The following is a 20419-nucleotide window of genomic DNA, read 5'->3' as shown; positions in this document are numbered from 1 at the left end:
TTACGCCACTTTGAATATGCAAATCAATATAAATAGCCCTTAAGCCCAGCGTTCTGTGAAAAGGCAATGGCAAAAGTACGTGGAAAAATAGAAGAATTTCAGCGAATACCAAATGGAGGCAAAGAAAAACGTACTATTTGTTGGTTTAAACAGTTACATAAGCAACAAAAGGAAGCTGATCGAATGACATAGCGTGTCGGAGAAACTCGAAAGCTCAAGTTTACAAAGTCGCACAGTGCCCGAAATAAAAAAGAAGTTGTCACATATCAAAGTCGGCGTGAAAAGGTGACTCGTAACCCACCGTCTGAGTGTCATATGAAAGCTTATTAGGTTACAGTGAAAAAAAAGGCACACAATGTAAAAAAAGCACGAAATGTCAACTGTAATCTCGAAATTTCCACTTTAATCACGTATTTTATTTTGTCATTAAAGTAGAGCATCAGAAACGTCATCTTAAAATCGTTTAATTTACTAGTTTCTCAAATCCCATCGTAACTAAGGTAGCATGTTAAATGCTTTATTGTGTATTTGATCTTACATGTGCTCTATGTGCCTGAATCACTACGTGCTCTTCCTCCGACAGGACACAGAATCCATTACGTTTGTAATATTACAGCTCTCTGGATAATTAAAATACTGAGAAGTATACGTGATATCATTTTCATGATGATATGAGTTAAAGCATGTTATTAAACATGGGAACACGGTGGCGCAGTGATTGTTCATGTCTTATAGCAAGATGCTTGCTGTGCCATGCGCGACCTTCAATGAAATACTTTATTGCAGCAGTACTGTCTTTTTCAAATATACAAACCCCCAATTCCTGTCCTTACTTTTCTTTCTCCAAATACCCAATCACCACACAATCAGCTCTGTAATAGACGTTAAGCCATCTGTAAGCTTAGAACGCTGATTCTTCAGAATTTTTAAGAAACATCGAAATATCTTCATAATGTTTAATTATTCTATCCATCTATCCTTCCAGTGTCGCGCCAGCCACAGTATGAATACAGTGTGAGGCAGGAACAATCCGTGAATGAAGCTCAAGCTCGCTAGCGCTGCGGCACCGTGTAATTAAAGTTTAATCTGTATAATATAATCAACATATTTTGCTGCATTTCATTTTAAAAATGATATCGTCATCATATGTAAATATGCGCTTTATAAAGTGGCTCAGGTTGTGCAATATTATAACTGTATCATAAGTACAATTACCTCACAGTAACTTGCAAGTACAAACAGTTCTACAAGGAGCACATGATGGACTGATTAAGTGCGTTTAGAGTTCTTGGGATGAAACTGTTTGTGAACCGCAAGGTCCGAACAGGAAAGGCTGTGGAACATTGGTCGGATGAGAGTAGTTCAAATAGCGAATGGCTGAGGCAGCAAGTGCTGTATACCGATAATTCTCTTTACGATCGCTGTAGATCTGTGATTCACACTCAGATACAGTGAGATAAATACTCTGAGTGGTGCAGTGAGAGTAATATGGAAAAAGATGATCCGCTGTGGCAACCCCTAACGGGAGCAGCTGACAGAAGAAGAAAAAGGTGCAGTGAGATTAACAACGCTAAAGCAGTTATGGTATTTAGAATAGTTTGACCATTCTGTGGACCATTATATTGTTACAGGTTAATTACAATCAGATGCATTAAATTTATGAACGATATGCGGTTAATTTCAGTGTATTTGATAAAGCCGCTGTCGTGGATGTGGATCTAAGAAAGGGTAACCACACAGGAACAGTAGCACTGCTTTGACGCTGGGGGCCGCCAGTCTGCAAAACCGAGCGGAGAACTTGCGTACGACAGGATATGAGGACCCGTGGAAAAGTGCGTGGCTTTACGCCAAGTGTAGGTTTTATACATAGTGATTTGAACTTGGAACGTTCTTACGCAATATTTCTGTGCGTACGCACCATTTATACATGAGGCCCCTGGAGTGCCACAGTGGCTGCAGGTTTTCTTTCTAACCTTTTTCCTAATCAGTGGCCAGTTTTCACTGCTAATTAACTTCTTTTTTCCTTCATTTTAATAGCCCCATTTTTAAGGATTCAGTGCTCTGAATTAATTATTTTCTTCATTAAATGACAGCCAAACAGAAATCAAATGTGAAATAAGTCAACAGTTGACCAGCTAAATTGGGGCTTCAAACTTCAACTAATTTCACTCCAACCAGTTTCTTAATGAGAGGCCAATTATTGCTGTTGATCAAACTCGTTATTTAATTCTATGGCTTGTTGCTGCTCTCATTCTGACACAGCAGACATTTCCAAAACTGTTGATTTTCTGTTTTTTCTAAAAACATTGTCAAAATGTTTTGGGCACCTTTCTTTATTTTCAGATATTGTGTGATGGGCACGGGTGAGCTGGTCATGTGGCACCTTGTTTTGTGTCTCATTATTGTTTGGCAGCTAATTAAAGAAAAACAACTGAGGGGCCTGAATCAGCTTAATTAGATAGATAGATACTTTATTAATCCCAAGGGGAAATTCACATACTCCAGCAGCAGCATACTGATACAAAAAACAATATTAAAGATTGATAATAATGCAGGTAAAAAACAGACAATATCTTTGTATAATGTTAATGTTTACCCCGGGTGGAATTGAAGAGTCGCATAGTTTGGGGGAGGAACGATCTTCTCAGTCTGTCAGTGGAGCAGGACAGTGACAGCAGTCTGTCGCTGCAGCTGCTCTTCTGTCTAGAGATCACACTGTTTAGTGGATGCAGTGGATTTTCCATAATTGATAGGAGCCTGCTGAGCGCCCGTCGCTCTGCCACAGATGTCAAAGTGTCCAGCTCCATGCCAACAATACAGCCTGCCTTCCTCACCAGTTTGTCCAGGCGTGAGGCGTCTTTCTTCTTAATGCTGCCTGTTTAGCAGCATAAACTAATGAAGAAGATGGTTAGCACAAATAAATCGCTCCTTCAAGCGAACTATGATACTTAGCACGATGAGAGAAGTCGCAAAATCAACCAGAATGTTCAAGCAAATTATATTAAAAAAAACCTGATTTAAACCTGTTAAGTACAGTAGTTCTCTCGTAAAAAGTGAACAGACAGACAGACGTTGGATTTTATATAAATAGAGATAGATAGTGAGTCTTGTTAATGGTTTTTATGTTGTCTGGCACTTTTTTTTTGCTAAATTGGCCCATGTGTGTGTTCACCCTGTGATGGACTGGCACCCTGTCCATTATTGAAAACCGTTAGAATGAAAACCTGCAGCCACTGCGGCACTCCAGGACTGGAGTCTGCCACCTCTGGCTTAGGTGATCCACGTGCAAATCCAGACTAGGTACTGGGCTGTTGAAGATCAGGGTCTTAAGTCCCAGAAGGAAACGTGCTGTGTAGTAAACATGACATTACCATAAACGCATAACTCGCCTTATCATTTGGAAATGACGTATAAGTTAATGCTAATCACGGCTGTTTTCTCAAGGGTTTCTTTATGTCAAACAAGCTTTTATTGTCGCATGCTAAACACAGCTCAGGTGCACACGGTGTGCTCGCCATAACGCAAAAGGCTGTAACAGAAGAGTTTGGTTAGAACAGAAGGAAGTAAGGAAAGAGCCGAGGCAGTGCGGATAACACAGTATCAGTCTTGGGTCTGTACTCTTACCTCGTGTGCGAACAGCCGCCGTGAGCAGATCATGTGAGCCCAATTCCATTGCCAACTCTGCCGGAATGTCCTCGCAAGTTTGCGCTACGGTAACAGTCAACTGCGCTGCCTTTGCACTGGGGAGACTGCGTGTGGCGGAGCTCCCCATCGCGTCTTTGCTACTGTCTGGACCTTGCGAGGTCGTGGCCTCCTGACCCTTTGGATTCGCACAAGGACACCTCTCCGACATGAAACGGAGCGCGGCAGGTTCACTCGTGACGGTGCTGTAGAGGCGCTGTAACTGCCGTCCCGACTTCGCGCTGAGTCCCCGCTCTCCACTGGACCATGTCGCTGCAAAATTCTTCAAGTGGTTGAAAAACGAGAACACGACCCTGCCTCTCGGCAGCATCAAAGCACTTGACTTCTAAATCGGGAAGTCTCCGTGTGGCTGGTTGCACATTGCATGCTCTGTGCGTTTGTTTGGCTTTCGCTGAAAAATTAAAATGCTACGGCAAGCCGAGGAGATCAAAATTGTTGGTGAAGACGCGAAGGCAGCACTGTTCTTCCTAAAGAGCAATCGGAGAAAACCTGTTTATACTCGCCATCGGTCGGGTGATTTCTTTCCTTATTCTCATTAAAAAATGTGACCTATTTGTTTCAGCAAATATTTTTATTCTCATTTGAATGGGACTCATCCTAACGATTTGTGCATTTTTATTTCCAATTTTCGACCTCTGGAACTTGTGGAAACGGTATGCTAAATTCATAAAGGACTGTGCCAAATGTGTGTGTGTTTGTGCGTCTGTGTGTTTAAATATAACGTTATACAAGTAAAAATGACATGGGCAGATATTTTATCTAAAGCCAGTTTAACTGTAATAAAAGTGCGACAGTTCAAATCTTTACCCATGTTCATGTTCTTCCTCGTATATACCAGCTTTGTTCCCTTCTTCCAAAGGGGTGTGTTTTATGTCAATTGCCAACAAAACTGGCACTGTAGGGTTGTGTTTATGCCTTGTAAAAACTGACATGCCATTCAGGGCTGGATTTTGCCTCAAGTTCCCAAGTGCCAGGGATGTCTGTAAGTTTTTTGTTACATTCTCAAAGCTGTGCATTTTAAGGCAACTGCTGTATCAAAACTGATGAGAGAGTGGTGTGCGAGAGACTGGACCCTGTGTGGATTGGGTTAACTGGTGACTCTGCATAGGTTGTCCTATCCATTGCAATTTTCTGCCTTGTGCCAACTGTCCATGTTGGCTCTGGCAGCACCATGACCCTGCATTGGATTAAATAGTATGTTTGATTCAGCTAATGCACCAGTATCTCTCAGTATTCCGTGATGGTGTGGTTCATTTACATTGTCAACAAAGCAATATTATATCATGAATGCAAGATGGCACAGTATGTGGCATTCCTCTTGCTACTAGATGTAAGAATAATCAAAGCATCACTGTGATCTGTGAACTTAATTGATTTATATGCATAAACAGAGCATATATAGTTAAACCTGCTCACCCCAAATAATCCAATTCATATCTACAGTAGGATGGATGATATCCTGCCAGCAGGGGCACAAGCCTATCACAGGGCGCACACTAAATTGCAATTCAAAGTTTCCAGTTAATGTAAAACTCGCACCAACAACATTTAGGTGCAGGATTAGGATCTAGGATGTTGCATCTGTGAGGCATAATGCTAAAATTCTCGCTATATAATGTGCTTTTGTGTGTGTGTGTGTATATATATATATGAGAAATTAGATAAACTTCATTAATCCCAAGGGGAAATTAATTTTATTTTTATTTAACAGCACATGCACAGTGCCTTAGAAAGTATATGCACTCTTTCAAATTTAGCACATTTTGTATGTTGCAGTCTTATGCTAAAATCCTTTTTATTCATCTTTTTCTACAGATAATGCATCACCTACTACCACAAAATGACAAAGCAAAAACTTTGTATTAAAAATAAAAGCTAAAATATGACATTGATATTCCAACTTGGTGGTCTTTTCAGAACTGAAAATAATAATGCAATAACAAGAAATTTACACATAGAGTGCAACATACCTAAATACACTGTGTAAATGTGTGTGTATACAATGCCTTCAGAAAGTATTCAGACCATGTTTAGTCAAACAAGCTCGTATTAAACAAAATAGTGAAAAAGAAATATCTTCTCCAAAAAAGGTGCCTCACCTAACTGTTGTATAGTGTGAACTCCAACTTGTAAAATTAATCCAGTTTTCCAAAGATGGACAAGATAGTGTTTCTAATCATTGCTCTTGTATGAAGTTGACAGAAATGATTTGCATGCTGTTCTGTGTGATTACTCTAATGGTGTTCCTTTGTAAGTGTAAGTCACCTTGAAGAAATCGAAGTCTACCTTTTCACTAGAGCAGGGGTCCTCAATCACAGTCCTGGAGGGCCGCAGTGGCTGCTTGTTTTTGTTCCAATCCAGTTTCTTAATGAGGATCACTTATTGCTGACGAAGCACTTATTGCGCAAGTGACATTTTGAAGCTTTATTTTAGTGGTTTGGCTTGTTAAGCCCTCCCCCCCTTAATTGCATTTGCTGTTTTTAATGTCTTCTTATTACCAATAAGATGCAAATGACAAAGCAGCCAGCAGTTCTCCATATAACTTGTTTCCATTTACACCTGTGTAGATTCATCATTCACTATTTAGCTTAATGAAACACTTAAGCAAAAAATGTGACAAACTGAAAATTATCAGTTTTAAGCTTCAAAACATTTGGATGATATCATTAGAAAGATACAGATCTGCATTGTAAGAACCTAACATCACAGACCAAGAGGCCATAAAATGAAATAATGTCTGAGATTGGCAAGAATTGGTGTCTAATTAAACAATTGGGTAGGAACAAAAACCTGCAACCATTGCAGCCCTCCAGGACAGATATTGCCCACACCTGCACTATATGGACCACCTTTATTTCAGGTAGGGAGGCAATACAAATACACCAGGGGTGCGTAATGTCGGTCCTGGAGGGCCGCAGTGGCTGCAGGTTTTCATTCCAACCCAATTGCTTAATTAGAAAGCGATCCTTGTCAATCTCAGACCTTATTTAGTTTTGTGGCTTGTTAGTCTGCAATGTTAGGTTCTTATCATAGATTTTTTTCATTTCCAAGGATATCCTCTTAATGATTTGAAGCCTAAAATGTCTGTTACATTTTTCTATTAAGTTTTTTATCAAATCAAACAGTGCATGAAGAACACACACAGATGTAAATGGGGAAAAAAGAATGGAGAACCCGCTTGCTTAATTAGAAAGCAATTTTTGCCAATAATTTAATATCATGGCTTGTTAGTGCGTTAACTCTGCCATGTCAGGTCAGGTCTCATATCCTAGATTTTCTTCCCCTTTCTAAGGATATCATCCAAATGACTTGAAGGCTAAAATGGATGAGTTATTCTCAGTCCTTCACTTTTTTCTCTTCTCTTTCCTTCCAAGTATTTGATTAAACCCCAATAGTGCATGATAAATACACAAAATTGTAAATGGTAAGAAGCTAAATGGAGAGATGCTGGTCTCTTTTGTCATTTGCATGTTATTGCTAATTAGGAGCCATTAAAAACCAAGAATACAGCTGTTTAATACTAAAATAAGCAATAAGTGTTCAAAATCTTAACGAGCAAGACAACTAAAGTGAAACAAAATTGTTACTTGAGCAATAAGTGCTTCTTATTAAGCAATTGGGTTGGAGCAAAAACCTGCAGCCACTGCGGCCCTCCAGGACCGTGATTGAAGACCCCTGCACTAGAGCAGTGCTTCTCAAACTCAGTCCTGGGGACCCACTGTGGCTGTAGGTTTTTGTCCCAACCAATTTCTGTTTTTAATTGGACTCCCAGTCGAATTAAGTGAGCTGTTATTTCCCAGTTTCTGTGTTTTGGAATCAATGGAAAAATAACAAAACTAAGTTTGGTAAATTTTTATTAAAATGTATTAAGCACTTATAAGGGGATAGTTTTTTGTTTTTACTTTCTAACAATTTTCAGCTTGATTGTCATTCTGCTTTTCCAGGTGTTCTGGTTGTTTAATTTATTATCTACTAATCACTGGGTCTGACACTAAAGTTTTTGCAGCCTTTCATCATTAAGTGTTGTTTACCTGGCTGTCAGTTCTGTTTGTTTTAATTATCATTATTTGGATACAATGAAGAGTGCAAACTGCACAAAAAATAACAAAACAATAAGACAACAAAAGAGAGGTAAGCATTTAAAGCAAAAGTAGAAATATTTCTAAATGTCTTATAAATGTAAAAATCATACTGCTGTGCTTTTCTAAAGGCAGAATAAGAGAAGGGAAAAAGACTATCTACATAAATTAGATCAGTTATTATCACTATTTGTGAATTTGACTGAAATAAAAACCTGCAGCCACAGTGGGTCTTCAGGACCGAGTTTGAGAAACCCTGCACTAGCGCAGTGGTTTCCAACTCTAGTCCTTGGTTACCCCCATGACTGCATGTTTTTATTCCAGCCAGTCCCACAATCGGTGCATCATTCTTGCTATTAATTGATCTAATTTTTGGGGAGCTGTTCTATTTTATTCCCTTTCTCTAAAAAGAAAATCCACAATATTTTTGTTTTTGCCAAAACTTAAAATTTTAGGGATTGCTTTTCTATTTTGTTTTTAATTTACTCTTTTCTTTGGATTTTGCTCACTTAACTGTATCCAAATGTTGACAACAATGAATTCTAAAGGGGAGGTATTACTTCGGCTAGTATTACTGTATCATAATCACTTGTCTGCACATTGATAATGCATATGAGGAGAAAGTGAAAATGGTAGTGAATTCATTGCTTCCCTTTAGCATTCAATGTCATTTGCATCAGTGTCTACAATGTTCATAAATAATCATTAGCATTCTGATACAATTAAGAGATGAAGCTCTTTAGAAAAGGGCGAATTAAACAGTAAATGACAAAAGAATACAAATATTTATAAATAGCTAAACCAAGAGATCAATTAAAAGTAGGAACAACACCCAGATTGTGAAATTGTTTAGAATGAAACCTTGCAGCCATGGGGGTCTCTGAGTACTAAAGTCGAAAACAAATGGTCTAGTTAGAGTTTAATAGAGAGCTCTGTATTTCAACAAGATTATGATTTTCACAAAACACTTTTTCAGGGAGTATGTGTCCCTTACTGGATACAATTTCTTCCTCTGTGCCCCATGCCATTAAACCTCCAGTTTCATAATTGGTCAACTTATCTCTTTAAGAGACTGGAATCCTTTGGGAATCTATTGCTTTTAGTAGTAGCTTTCCTAGCCTTTATGTGATGTATAGAGCATTGATTGTGTGCTGTCTTCATTTGTGTTTTTGGGGTAGTACTAGGGTGTTGTACCATGTTAGCCATTATGAATGTAGTGAGAAGTCAAGCAAAATGACACCTTTTATTAGCTAACTGAAAAGATTACAATATGCAAGCTTTTGAGGCAACTCGGGCCCCTTCTTCAGGCAAGATGTTAGAATGTGTCTGACATTTTGGTGTAAAGTACAATTTAGCCTTTGGGGAGCTAAGTGGGGAGAGCTTATGGGGTGGAGTGGTGGCTCTGAGGCTAAGGATCTGCGCTGGTATCCTGAAGGTTGCCGATTCAAATCCCCGTCACTGCCAAAAGAGATCCTACTCTGCTGGGCCCTTGAGCAAGACCCTTAACCTGTAATTGCTCCAGGGGCGCTGTACAATGGCTGACCCTGCGCTCTGACCCCAAGGGTTATGCGAAAACTAACAAATTTCTAATACGAGAAATCGTATAAGACGAAATAAAGAACAAAAAAAAAGATAGAATATGCTGCATTTTCTTCAATTTCTTCCTCCCAAGAGGGGTTTGGAGATTTTTATTTTTCCGTAACACAAAATATGAACATATGAGAAAGTAACTACATCAATACAGTATGAAATGTCAAAAACAGCAGTCAGTGAGACTGGAGGTGAATTCACCTTTATTTAAATTTGCAGTACTAAGAGCACTCCAAAGTAAAAATTTATGCTTATACACAAATTAGGAGGAGAGGAGAGGTTCAGGGCATGCGTTGACCTGTATTATACAGTATTTGGTAAGCAATGGTTATCAATTATAGTGTCCTTGGTTATTCCAGTGTATCAGAAGTATTATATAACTAACTAAATGCTTTTCTGTGTACAATATTTGTATTTTTTTAACTATAGGCTAATATTATTGACAAGCGTGTGTTGTAGTGGTTAAGGCTTTGGATCTTGGACTTCAAACCCTGCTACTGATACTGTGTGACAATAAGCAAGTTGCTTCACCTGCCTGTGCTCCAATCTGAAAAACAAAAGAAATTAAACCACTTGTATCTCTCATGCATCATGCTTTTCCTAGGAATAATGTGAAAACTTAGTATGTATTATCATTATTAGATGCTTATGATTTTTTTGTTTATGCCATTCACTCAAGTGCAGTATTTTTTCATGCTTTTCATCAGCTTATGTAGTCCCCCTTAATGTCTGCTATGTGGTAACTGATATATTAACAGGAAGAGGAAGGAGCATTAGTTTCAAGCGTCGCAACACAGTTTCTATGGCTTCCCCACTAGAAATTCTACCACCATTCTCTAAGACCGATATTTCTCCATTGGAGTTTGTAGCACTGCCAGTCGAAGAGTGGGGGTGGGAGGGGATCAGTTTTCAGCGCTACAACTGGGAGCAGAAGGTCAATGTGGTAGAACGGATAACCAAGAGAGAGCTGAGAGACTTCTATGAGTGCCAGTAGTCAACAGCATAAAAACAGCACTTGCTGTCCATTGAGCCTTGCATGTTCCTTGTGCTTTGCCAGACTTTCTTTTTCCACTTTACCATGTGATCACATCTCTTTTTTCCTGTCCAGGAGTCAGATTATAAAGTCAATGTATGCACAATAACAGGCACAAAATGTGCATACATAACTTTCCTCACAAAAGTCAGTACTTATAAAAGAGAACTTGAGGGAAAAGCTTGCATGTATTTACAGCACCTTGGCCCCATCTGTAAAACTGAATACTTCTGCTCTACCAGGCTCTTGGCAACATGGCCTTGCTATTTCTTTCCATTAAAGAAGTGCAACTCTATAGTGTGTCAGGTAACATTCATCAAACTGGCTGCAACTCCTCCTGCACAATGGCCTCTGACTCTTAGCTAAGGTCCCATCATGCCGCAGAAGACACAAGAACCAAATCTGCATCAGCCTGTGAACAAGTAGGCACACAAAGGTATTTTATACCTTTTTGTTGAGTACTGTTCTTAAAATAACAGTAATCTAGTGATGAAAAAAATAGGAAAAGTTCAATTTGCATAAAGCTTTGCAAAACTGACACTAAAATTCATTTTTGCAGGTGATTTCACATTTGCAAAAATGATTTGGGGTGGAAAATAAAGAATATTTCTTCCTAGAGCCTTGTTCACACTTCTGTGTTTACTTGTGTTCTTTTCTACAGTTAAAGCTCAAAACCTGCACCACACCAGTAAAATCAATTTTATTTATGTCTGTCATTCACATCTCTGTGAAAAAGTGCAGTATGTTTTTTAAAAAGGTGACAAGCTGTATATTTTCAATCCAAAGAAATACTGAAACTCGCCATCATGCACATTACTTTTTCTCCACAGTCACAGCTGTCAAACTTCCTAACCTCACCCTGCTGTTACCTATCAACTGCCTTATCCTAGTTATGGATGTGTACACTTCCAGTGATTTTATTTTCTTTTTCCCACTAGAGATCTTTAATTACAGTAAATAGGAAATGACAGCCAGATACATATGGAATTAATGCATGAAAAATGCTTCCGGACTAAATGCCCTTCTTTTTGTGTGAATGGCACGGTTTCACAGGAAGCGAAATTAAATTTATTTTGTGAATTTTTTTTATGACTACTGCAAATTCACTTTCACACAAATTGCTTTGCTCATCACTACAGTAAATTACAGTCAGCTACATGTATGTGTATGTACAAAATGTTCGTATATAAGTGTGCAAAATAGGTAAAGTCATGTAGGAGAAGATAACTAAGCTTCTATGCCCATGTTTAAAATGATAGTACAGATCTGATGCTTATTAAAAACATGCCCTGCAGCTCTGCAAATAATAACACTAAATCTGGGTTTAAAGGTCAATGACCTACCAGTTAATTGCTAAAGTATATATCTTCTAGAACACATCATCAGTGATGTTTAGAGACTTGGCTGTTGTTGATCAAGGCCTGGCTTGAGTCCGAGCAGTACTCACACTTTATTTATATACAAGCTGAGATGCATTCTTCTTGCTTAAACTGCTTTCAGAAAATAAAGTTGTGAAAAGCCAAAAATCATATTCCATTTACAGCTTTTGCCGGTCTTCTTGCTGCTATACTCTAATTAACAATATCAAATTTTATTGCAGTGGCATGGTGGAGCAGTGGGTAGCGCTGCTGCCTTGCAATTAGGGAACCCGGGTTTGCTTTCCGGTTCCTCCCTGCATGGAGTTTGCATGTTCTCCCCGTGTCTTCTTGGGGTTTCCTCCGGGTACTCCAGTTTCCTCCTACAGTCCAAAGACATGCAGGTTAGGTGCATTGGTGATTCTAAATTGTCCCTAGTGTGTGCTTAGTGTGTGTGTGGATGGATATTTTATTGCAGTTTCTGTGTAAAATTAACAAAAAGTCTTGGTTGACTTTTTTTTGCCATTTTAAGTATTTGTGTTCCCAAGTAAATGAAAAACAAGACTGGCTTCTATGTGCAAGCATTTAATTATCTTGATTGTTTTAGTTCAGTTTTCAGAATTATGACATTTTTATAATACTGTGTTTAATTTTAGTGTGTGTGGCCACTAGGGGGCACTCCAACCACTGGGAAAAACAGTCCACAACCAGGTCAGTTCACTAATACAATTGCTTTGCAGAGTTCCATCTTTGTTAATGGAAAGAACAAATCCGCTCATATGGTTTGTTTCCTGAAATTATGGTGAAAAACTCCAGCTACAAGTCAACCTCCTGTGCACAATAACTTTTCTAATGCTTCCAGAGATTTTGATATTTCTAAACTTCCCTGAATGACAGTTTACATGACATTTAATTAATGTCACTTACTTGATTCAGACACCAGAAAGGATTTAAGTAAGGACTGGTCATGATATGTTTGAAATTACAGGCTTTGGAAACAAATAGCAATGCTCTTCTTGAGAACTGTGGATCATTACTTGTAATAAGCTCATTTGGGAATCCCTATCTAGCACAGATGTTCTTTTCCTTGGCTATTGTGGTGGCACGTCACATGTCATTAATATCAACTAATCTGACACACCTAAAAGAGCAGTCCACAGTTATCAAATAGTTATCCTTGTTCATTTTAGTAATGGTTCCTGTTTTGTTCCCTGTTTAGGCTCAGACACTTGGCAATCTCTGCCTATACTTATAATTTCCTAGATTTGTAGGCTAATTCCAGGTCACCAGATGCACAGTTTGGTTGTCACATAGCACTTCACAATCCACTGGTGACATCCGATATGTGCTACAATATCTGCTCTCGTGTTCAATGATGATACTTTCTTGTCATTATATTACACTAGCACGTGTGGAGCTGCGGGATGGTGTGTGGATGAACATCAGGGCTTTACCTTGAGCAACACATTTGTTCAATACACTAGAAAAAATATTTGCTCATCTTGCAGTGACTGTTGCTTATCAATGTGAAGCTTGCTGGATGTGATGGGCCATGCTTCCTCACAACCATCCAGCTCACTAGTCACTTCTGCTTCTTCTAGTGTTATAGTTGTCTGAGACACCTCAGTAGGACACGTGTAACAACAAGCTGTTTCTGTGGCACATATTCAGTAGTAGAATCATAAAACATCATAGGCAAAAACAGTCTCTAACATCTGACTAGGTATCTGCTACTAATTAGAGGTAAAGGTATTTACAAAACTTCTCACATGCCTAGACAGCTGTGAGACACACAGTCAGTGCTTTTGTGGGCCCCTAGAACTAAAGCTTATTGATTTTAGTTTTCCATCGTGCTTCTGCAATAGGATCCCACCGAATCAATTACTACTGGTATCTGTGCTTACAATGATAGGCTTCATAGTACAGGTGCCCAAGTAATTAGGGTTTTATATTTTTAAAGGCCTTCTCCTGCACTGCATCCCAAGATCACCTCACATCACCCTGGAAGAGGTTACAGAGAGGTTTAGTAACCTCAAGGAGGTAATGGATCAAGTCCAGCATTTTCCTCAGGTGTGTCACATTGTGTGTGTCACAAGTCCTGGGTATGACGTTAAACTGTATCCGGCCCTGCAAGTGGTCTTCCAGCTTGCAGGGAAGTCATGGGGGTTAGTGGCAGGATTGGCACTCCAGCCACTGTAAAAAAAACTTCACAAAACTCTGAGACTACAGAAAGGACTTCTTTTTGGTCTCCGCGGGAGTAGGTCTGCTGCAGCCGCCCATAGGAAGGCTGCTCACATCATGAAGGGGATGGGGGAAAGCCCTCGGGAGCCACATCCCCGGAAGAGTCGAAACCGTTGGAGAGCCAATAGGGTCAGGACTGTTGGGGATTGGAACTGGTGTGGTGCTGAGGCGTCTCCCGCTGCACGGCAGCACTCGGGTCCCAATTTGAGGCGGTCCATATGGGTGGGCGCATAGAATGTCTTGTCTCTCTGGCAAGATGATCATCTTCCTCTGCTGTCAGAGGAGCTGCGTAAACTCCACATTTCAGTGGCAGAACACTCTGAGGTGCACAGACCGGGGACTGGCCAGATCTCTCTAGGTGGATACACCTTTTATTGGTCTGGTCGGTCTGATGGCTGTCATACTCGGGGAGTAGCTGTTGCTGTACCAGATTGGCTTCTTCTGATGGTGTCCGATGTCACCCCTTTCAACGAGCGTATTATGAGACTCAGATTACAGCACTCTCTGGGTGCCTTGTCTGTTGTCTCAGTGTATGCTCCGACCACGGTGAGTGATGTCTCGGTGAGGGAGACATTTTATTCGCAGCTTCGCTTGGTGGTTGATGGGTGCCCACGAGGTGACACTCCTCTGGTCATGGGTGACTTCAATGCAGCCACTGGCACTGACAGGGCTGGCTATGAGGATTGTCTCGGTCCCCATGGGTCTGGTGACCATGATGAAAGTGGCTCCATGTTCCTTGACTTTGCAAAAGGTCAGGGGCTGCGAATTGCTGGATCCTGGTTCCAGCGCCCTGAACTGCATCGTTGGACTTGGTACTCCAATACTGGTGGTGCAGTGAAGGAGATCGATCACATCCTCGTGGGCAGACGCTGGAGGCTCTTGCAAAACCACAGGGTCTACAGAAGTGCCCAGTTTGTGAATTCTGACCTCAGACTTGTTGTTGCTACTCTTAGGATCCAGCTTAGGTCCAGTAGGTTACCACCTACAAGGAAAATGAGCCTGGACTTGGCCAGACTCCAAGACCAGGCTGTTTCTAATGAGTTTGCACGCAGTTTGTTGTGAGGAACTTGCAGATTTGGGTACGACTACCGATCCTAATGTGATGTGGGAGACCTTTCGTGACAAGACCCTGAAGGTTGCTGAGGGTTGTGTTGGTGTTACCGGTGTTTCCAGAAGGAGGTGTTTCATCTCACAGGGCACCCTGGATATCATCGAGAGGAGTCGCAGCACTTGGATCAATGGCAACTGTGGTCTGTACCGGGAACTGAGAGGGACGGAAGCAAGGGCTCTGAGGGCAAATAAAGAGGCGTTTGTTAGAGGAATCTGTGAGCAAGTGACACACCATCTGTGGTCTAGCGACCCACGTCCTGCTTACAGAGGAATCAAAGCATTATGCACATCCGAATTTGTTCCTTGGAGAATCGCAGTCAGGTCAGCTGATGGAGCGGTCCTTACGGATGACACTGCAGTTGTGACCCGCTGGGCTGACTACTTTGAGCAGTTGTTCAAAGATGATCCTCTGACTAGGACATTGGATATCTCTGGGTCCACGGTCCTTGAGGCTGATCCTCCAATTATCTGTGAACCACCCAATCTCACTGAGATTGCACAGGTGGTGAACCAGCTGAGGTGGGGAAAGGCTGCAGGGATCTGTGGTATTCAGGGTGAACTTCTCCAAGCTGGTGTTAAGGCTGTCCTTCTGGCATTGCAAGCAATCTTTGCTTCCATTTGGGAGACTGCCATCATCCCAACTGACTGGAAAATGGGACTTGTCGTCCCTGTCATAGAAAGGGAAGGGTGATCACCTGGATTGTAGCTACTAAAGGGGGATAACACTGCTCTTGGTGCCAAGTAAGGTCCTTGCTAGGGTCATCCTCAATAGGATCCGTGATCACTTGCTCACCTACCAACGACCAGAGCAGTCTGGTTTTTTATTCCTAAGAAGTCTACCATCGACCGCATCCTGGCACTGAGGGTTCTCATGGAGTGCAAACGCGAATATCAGCAGAGTTTCTTTGCAGCCTTTGCAATTTTCGCAAAGCATTCGACTGAGTTGATCGAGCTGCCCTGTGGGACATCCTGAGGATTCGTGGGATCCCCTCGAGGTTGCTGGATATCATGGCCAGCCTGTACACTGGTACTGTGAGTGCTGTGCAGAGTAGAGGCAGGACCTTTGCATTTTTCCCAGTAGATTCTGGGGTTCTTCAGGGGTGTTTTCTTGCTCCTACTCTGTTAAATGCTTGTATGGACTGGGTGTTGGGTAAGGTCATGGGGTCCAGCGGCTGTGGGACACCTGTTGGTGAAGAAAGGTTCACGGATCTTGGCTTTGCTGACGATGCTGTGATCTTTGCGGAGTCAATGGAGGCTCTGATCAGGGCGCTCGAGAGACTGAGCGAGGAGTCTGATTGTCTGGGCTTGCAAATGTCCTGGATAAAAACCAAGATCCAGGCCTTTAATGACCTCTTGGGCACAGCCATCAGCAGTGTGTCTGTTTGCAGAGAGAGTGTTGACCTTGTTGAGAGGTTTACTTACCTTGGCAGTGACATTCATGTCTCTGGTGACTCTTCCTATGAAGTCAGTAAACGGATTGGGAGAGCATGGGGGGTCATGAGGTCGCTGGAAAGGGGTGTGTGGCGCTCCCGATATCTATGCAAAGGGACAACGGTCCAAGTCTTTAGAGTCCTGATGCTTCCTGTCTTGCTATATGGTTGCGAGACATTGACGCTAACCAGTGACCTGAGATGAAGACTGGACTCCTTTGGTACTGTGTCTCTCCAGAAAATCCTTGAGTAACGTTGGTTTGACTTTGTGTCGAATGAGTGGTTGCTCATGGAGTCCCGAATGAGGCACATTACCTGCATTGTGAGGGAGTGTCAATTACGACACTTTGGCCATGTAGCGTGTTTCCCTGAGGGTGATCCAGCTCGTAAGATCCTCATTGTTGGGGACCCGAGTGGCTGGACCAGACCGCCCACGTAACACCTGGCTGCGGCAGACAGAGGTTCATTTCCGGAGGGTGGGACTGGATCACGTGTCTGCCTGGGGTGTTGCAAACCAGGATCCCGAGTTGTTTTGTTGTGTAGTGGGTGTGGCAACGCACTGTACCGGTGCATGCTCCCCAACTTGACTTGTCACATTGCCAAGTGACTGCAGCCAAGTGATGGTCTGCACCTTGGTTTTATCTCACAAATTCTATGTTCATCAATACAATGTCCCAAGTGATTCAGTTGTTGCTGAAGTAGGAGAGCTTCAGTTGAGTTTCAGTCCTGCTTTCCACAGAGTGTACAGAGTTCTCTGGTGTCTGTCCATGTATACAGTTACACCCTCGTTGTCCTTTAGAAACTCTGTCAGTTCAAATGGAAAATTTCAGTAGCGCTAGTGATCCTGAATGGAGGTCTGTTTGAGAATGTATCTTTCAAAGTTGCTAGTTTGAGTTTCTATGTATCTAATGGAATCTGCCAAAACCCACTAGCTCCATCTAACAGAAAAAAATACCCTGGCGCCAGTCAGCTTGGACAAAATGTCATCTGTGGTGGGCAGCAAACATTTCTGTCATTTGAATGCCTTATTCAGCTGCTTAAGGTCAATACGCATTGTTAGTTGGTCTTTGTTTTTTGAGTACTGGCACCACTAAAGCAGACCCCATTAGTTGGCTCCTTGATTTTGTTAATCACACCACTGGCTACAATGTGGTCAGGCTCCTGTTTTACTTTTGGGATCATGGACACTGACACTGACATATAGATAGTCTGTATGGTACTGCATATATGAAGGTTATCTTGACTGATTTTATTTTTAATAGGCCTATCCCTATAGGACAAGAACTTTCAGTCTGGACTTTTGATTTCATTGTTGCGCTTGACAAGGCCCACTGCAGCAGCATTATGAAAACCTAGAATGTGACTACTTTGATCACATATCACATTTATTCTGAATCTAAACTGCTGCATTTTTCACTGTGTAGTAGTGGTGAAGTGGTCCATGTAGTTAAATGTACCTCCTGGACAGTCTAATGTTGTTGTGGCTTTTCTCAGTTTTGGCTTGTTTTTCATCAGGGAAACAGCCTATATTGATATGACACCAGGCTTCATTTTAGGTCTACCTCTGAACCTTGCACTTGTTAGTTTCACTGCCCATGAGCTGTCATACACCTTTGTGATTTCTCCTTTGTAATTAATATAGCTCTTATCTATTTTTAATGCGGCTGCAGTAGTGAACTCATTTAGTATGCAGGAGCAGCCCAGTAATGCAAAATGTCCAATTTTTTACCAGATGTAAAAAATTACCAGTCCACTTCTGTGTTGCCACACCTGAAACATTTTCCTGTTCCATTGCTGTTCTCGCTTTACATTGCCTCTTTTTCTGTTCTTTACTATTGTGATAAAGCTTCTGGGCACAGTTGCACTGGTTGGGGTGCCAAGCTAGTAGTTCCCCTTTCAACTGGTATTTTTGAAAAAAATTTAAAAAGTCTAAAACAAAATGTAAATGAGTGACGAGCCTGTAAAAGAAGTTAGAACTGTAAATGCTGAGAGCTCTGTCTCTTTCTCTCTCTCGGGTTTTCCAGAGTCAAAAGATGACCTTCCTGGTTTCATTCTTCCAAATTTATAATCCCTGGCCCAAGGTGGGTGGGACAAATGCAGCCCATTAGGGGTGGGGCTATGCCTCCACTGCTGGTGACCACTCTGAGCTATTGAGAAACCATTATAGATCATGCCTCCTCGTGTCCCAAGGTGGGATTTGAGGACTTACCACAGCTGGCCAGTTGATCCCAAAGTGCACGTGCGTGACACTGCTTTAGCTGCTGTGTGAGAATTGTCCTTTGGTAGCTATTTCATTTAGCTGTGAATCAACATTAGTCCCCTGTTCACCACTGTGTCCTTTAATATCCTTTGTTTGCCTCACAAGCTCTACTGCTTTAAAAGTTAATGTGAAGTCAGGCAGTAGTAGTGTGGTCTCCAGCAGTTCTTCATCCATTATTCCAATGACCAAGTTATCACATATATTTTCACTTGTGGTACCAGCAAAGACATGTTTCAGCTTGTGCAGGCTCTCCAGGCTTATAAACCCAATGGTTAAACAATGTTCTTTCATGAATAATGTTGACTTTAGTGGAGTTGACCCTAAACTTGTCGTTGGTGTAAAAGAGGTAGTTTATGTGAAGAAAGAACACTTCACTAAACAAAGGAGGTGGATTAGGACACCATCTGTCCCCAGCTTACCACAGCGTCATCTCAGGGCTCCCCGGGTATTTCACCACGAATGAGTTTCATCCATTATATGATTGATCAATTACGAACTTGATCTTGGACTTGATAGATCATTAACACCTTAAATACTCGGGGGTAAGCCATTTCCACCAAAAACTGAGGAAGCCATTTAGATAAGCGGCAAAACATTTTCAAAAAAGTTTAATTGATGTCCAGGTGTCCAGAATAACATAACTCTTAATCTTTTACTACCTTGGATGTCTGAGAATATTCGTATAGATATTGTTTCAGAAAACAACATATCCCCCTCTTCCACAAAAGTAAAGGTTTATAAAAAAACTTATTCTGATTCCAGCAAGTAGAGCAGTGTACAGAGCCATACCCTTCCGTATTCTTTATTCAGGTTTGTGGCTATCACCTAACACTTAAACCATTGGCGCCATTCCTGCCACAGCTCCAAGCAATAAACACAACTTTGCCACCTTCTTCAAACTTCTGACACCATGCTGTGTTACACATATAAAGATAACTTGGAGGCATCTATAAAAGTAACTAACTTTAATAAGATAAGCAAAATAGATAACAGTGAAAGTTAATAGGACATCCTGCTCTCAAAGACCACTCTGTCATGTGCATTCTCATGCTATGCAACAGATAGTATGTATGTGGACTGTAACACCCGGGGAAATAAGACTATTGATTTACTGTATGCAAACGTTAAAGACACATACAGCGCCACCCCGCTGCCTGCGCTTGGGAAAGCAGATCATAACCTGGTTCTGCTTCAGCCTCACTACAAACCAAGAATGAGGGTCCTACCTACAACCACACGCTCATTCAGGAAGTGGTCCCCTGAGGCAGAGCAGGCTCTGAGAGACTGCTTTTGAACTACGGACTGGGATATCCTGCAGGGATCACATAGTGAGAACATTGAGGAGGTTGTTGACTGCACTACTGACTACATCAACTTCTGTATGGACATTGTAGTTCCAGTAAGAACAGTATGCTGCTATGGTAACAACAAGCCATGGATTACAAGTGACATCAAGGGCCTTTTGAACCAGAAGAAAAGGGCTTTTAAAGGTGGTGATCAGCATGAGCTCAAGCCCGTGCAGAAGGAACTCAGAGTCCAGCTCAGGGTGGCGAAGGAGCAGTACAGGAGAAGGCTGGAGCAGAAGTTGCAGAATAACAGCATGAAGGAAGTGTGGGATG

At 41.4% G+C, this 20419-nt stretch overlaps 2 protein-coding genes across 3 annotated transcripts in view; one reads left to right on the top strand and one right to left on the bottom strand.

The window, feature by feature from the left end:
• Window positions 1-4082, bottom strand: part of LOC114642519 (A-kinase anchor protein 7) — a 292389-nt gene extending 288307 nt beyond the window's left edge. For both annotated transcript variants that reach the window (XM_051924153.1, XM_051924151.1), the window contains exon 1: window positions 3625-4082. In XM_051924153.1, coding sequence (XP_051780113.1) covers window positions 3625-4012 — 388 coding nt within the window. In that variant the 5' untranslated portion in view covers window positions 4013-4082. The remainder of the gene's footprint in view (window positions 1-3624) is intronic.
• Window positions 1-20419, top strand: part of LOC114647575 (solute carrier family 35 member D3) — a 1087183-nt gene that overhangs the window by 762830 nt on the left and 303934 nt on the right. The gene's annotated exons all lie outside the window — the stretch shown is intronic.

Source organism: Erpetoichthys calabaricus, chromosome 3, assembly GCF_900747795.2.
Source record: "Erpetoichthys calabaricus chromosome 3, fErpCal1.3, whole genome shotgun sequence".
NCBI lineage: Eukaryota > Metazoa > Chordata > Cladistia > Polypteriformes > Polypteridae > Erpetoichthys > Erpetoichthys calabaricus.
Note: the sequence above shows the minus strand (reverse complement) of the source record. Positions and strands in the feature narration are given on the sequence as shown.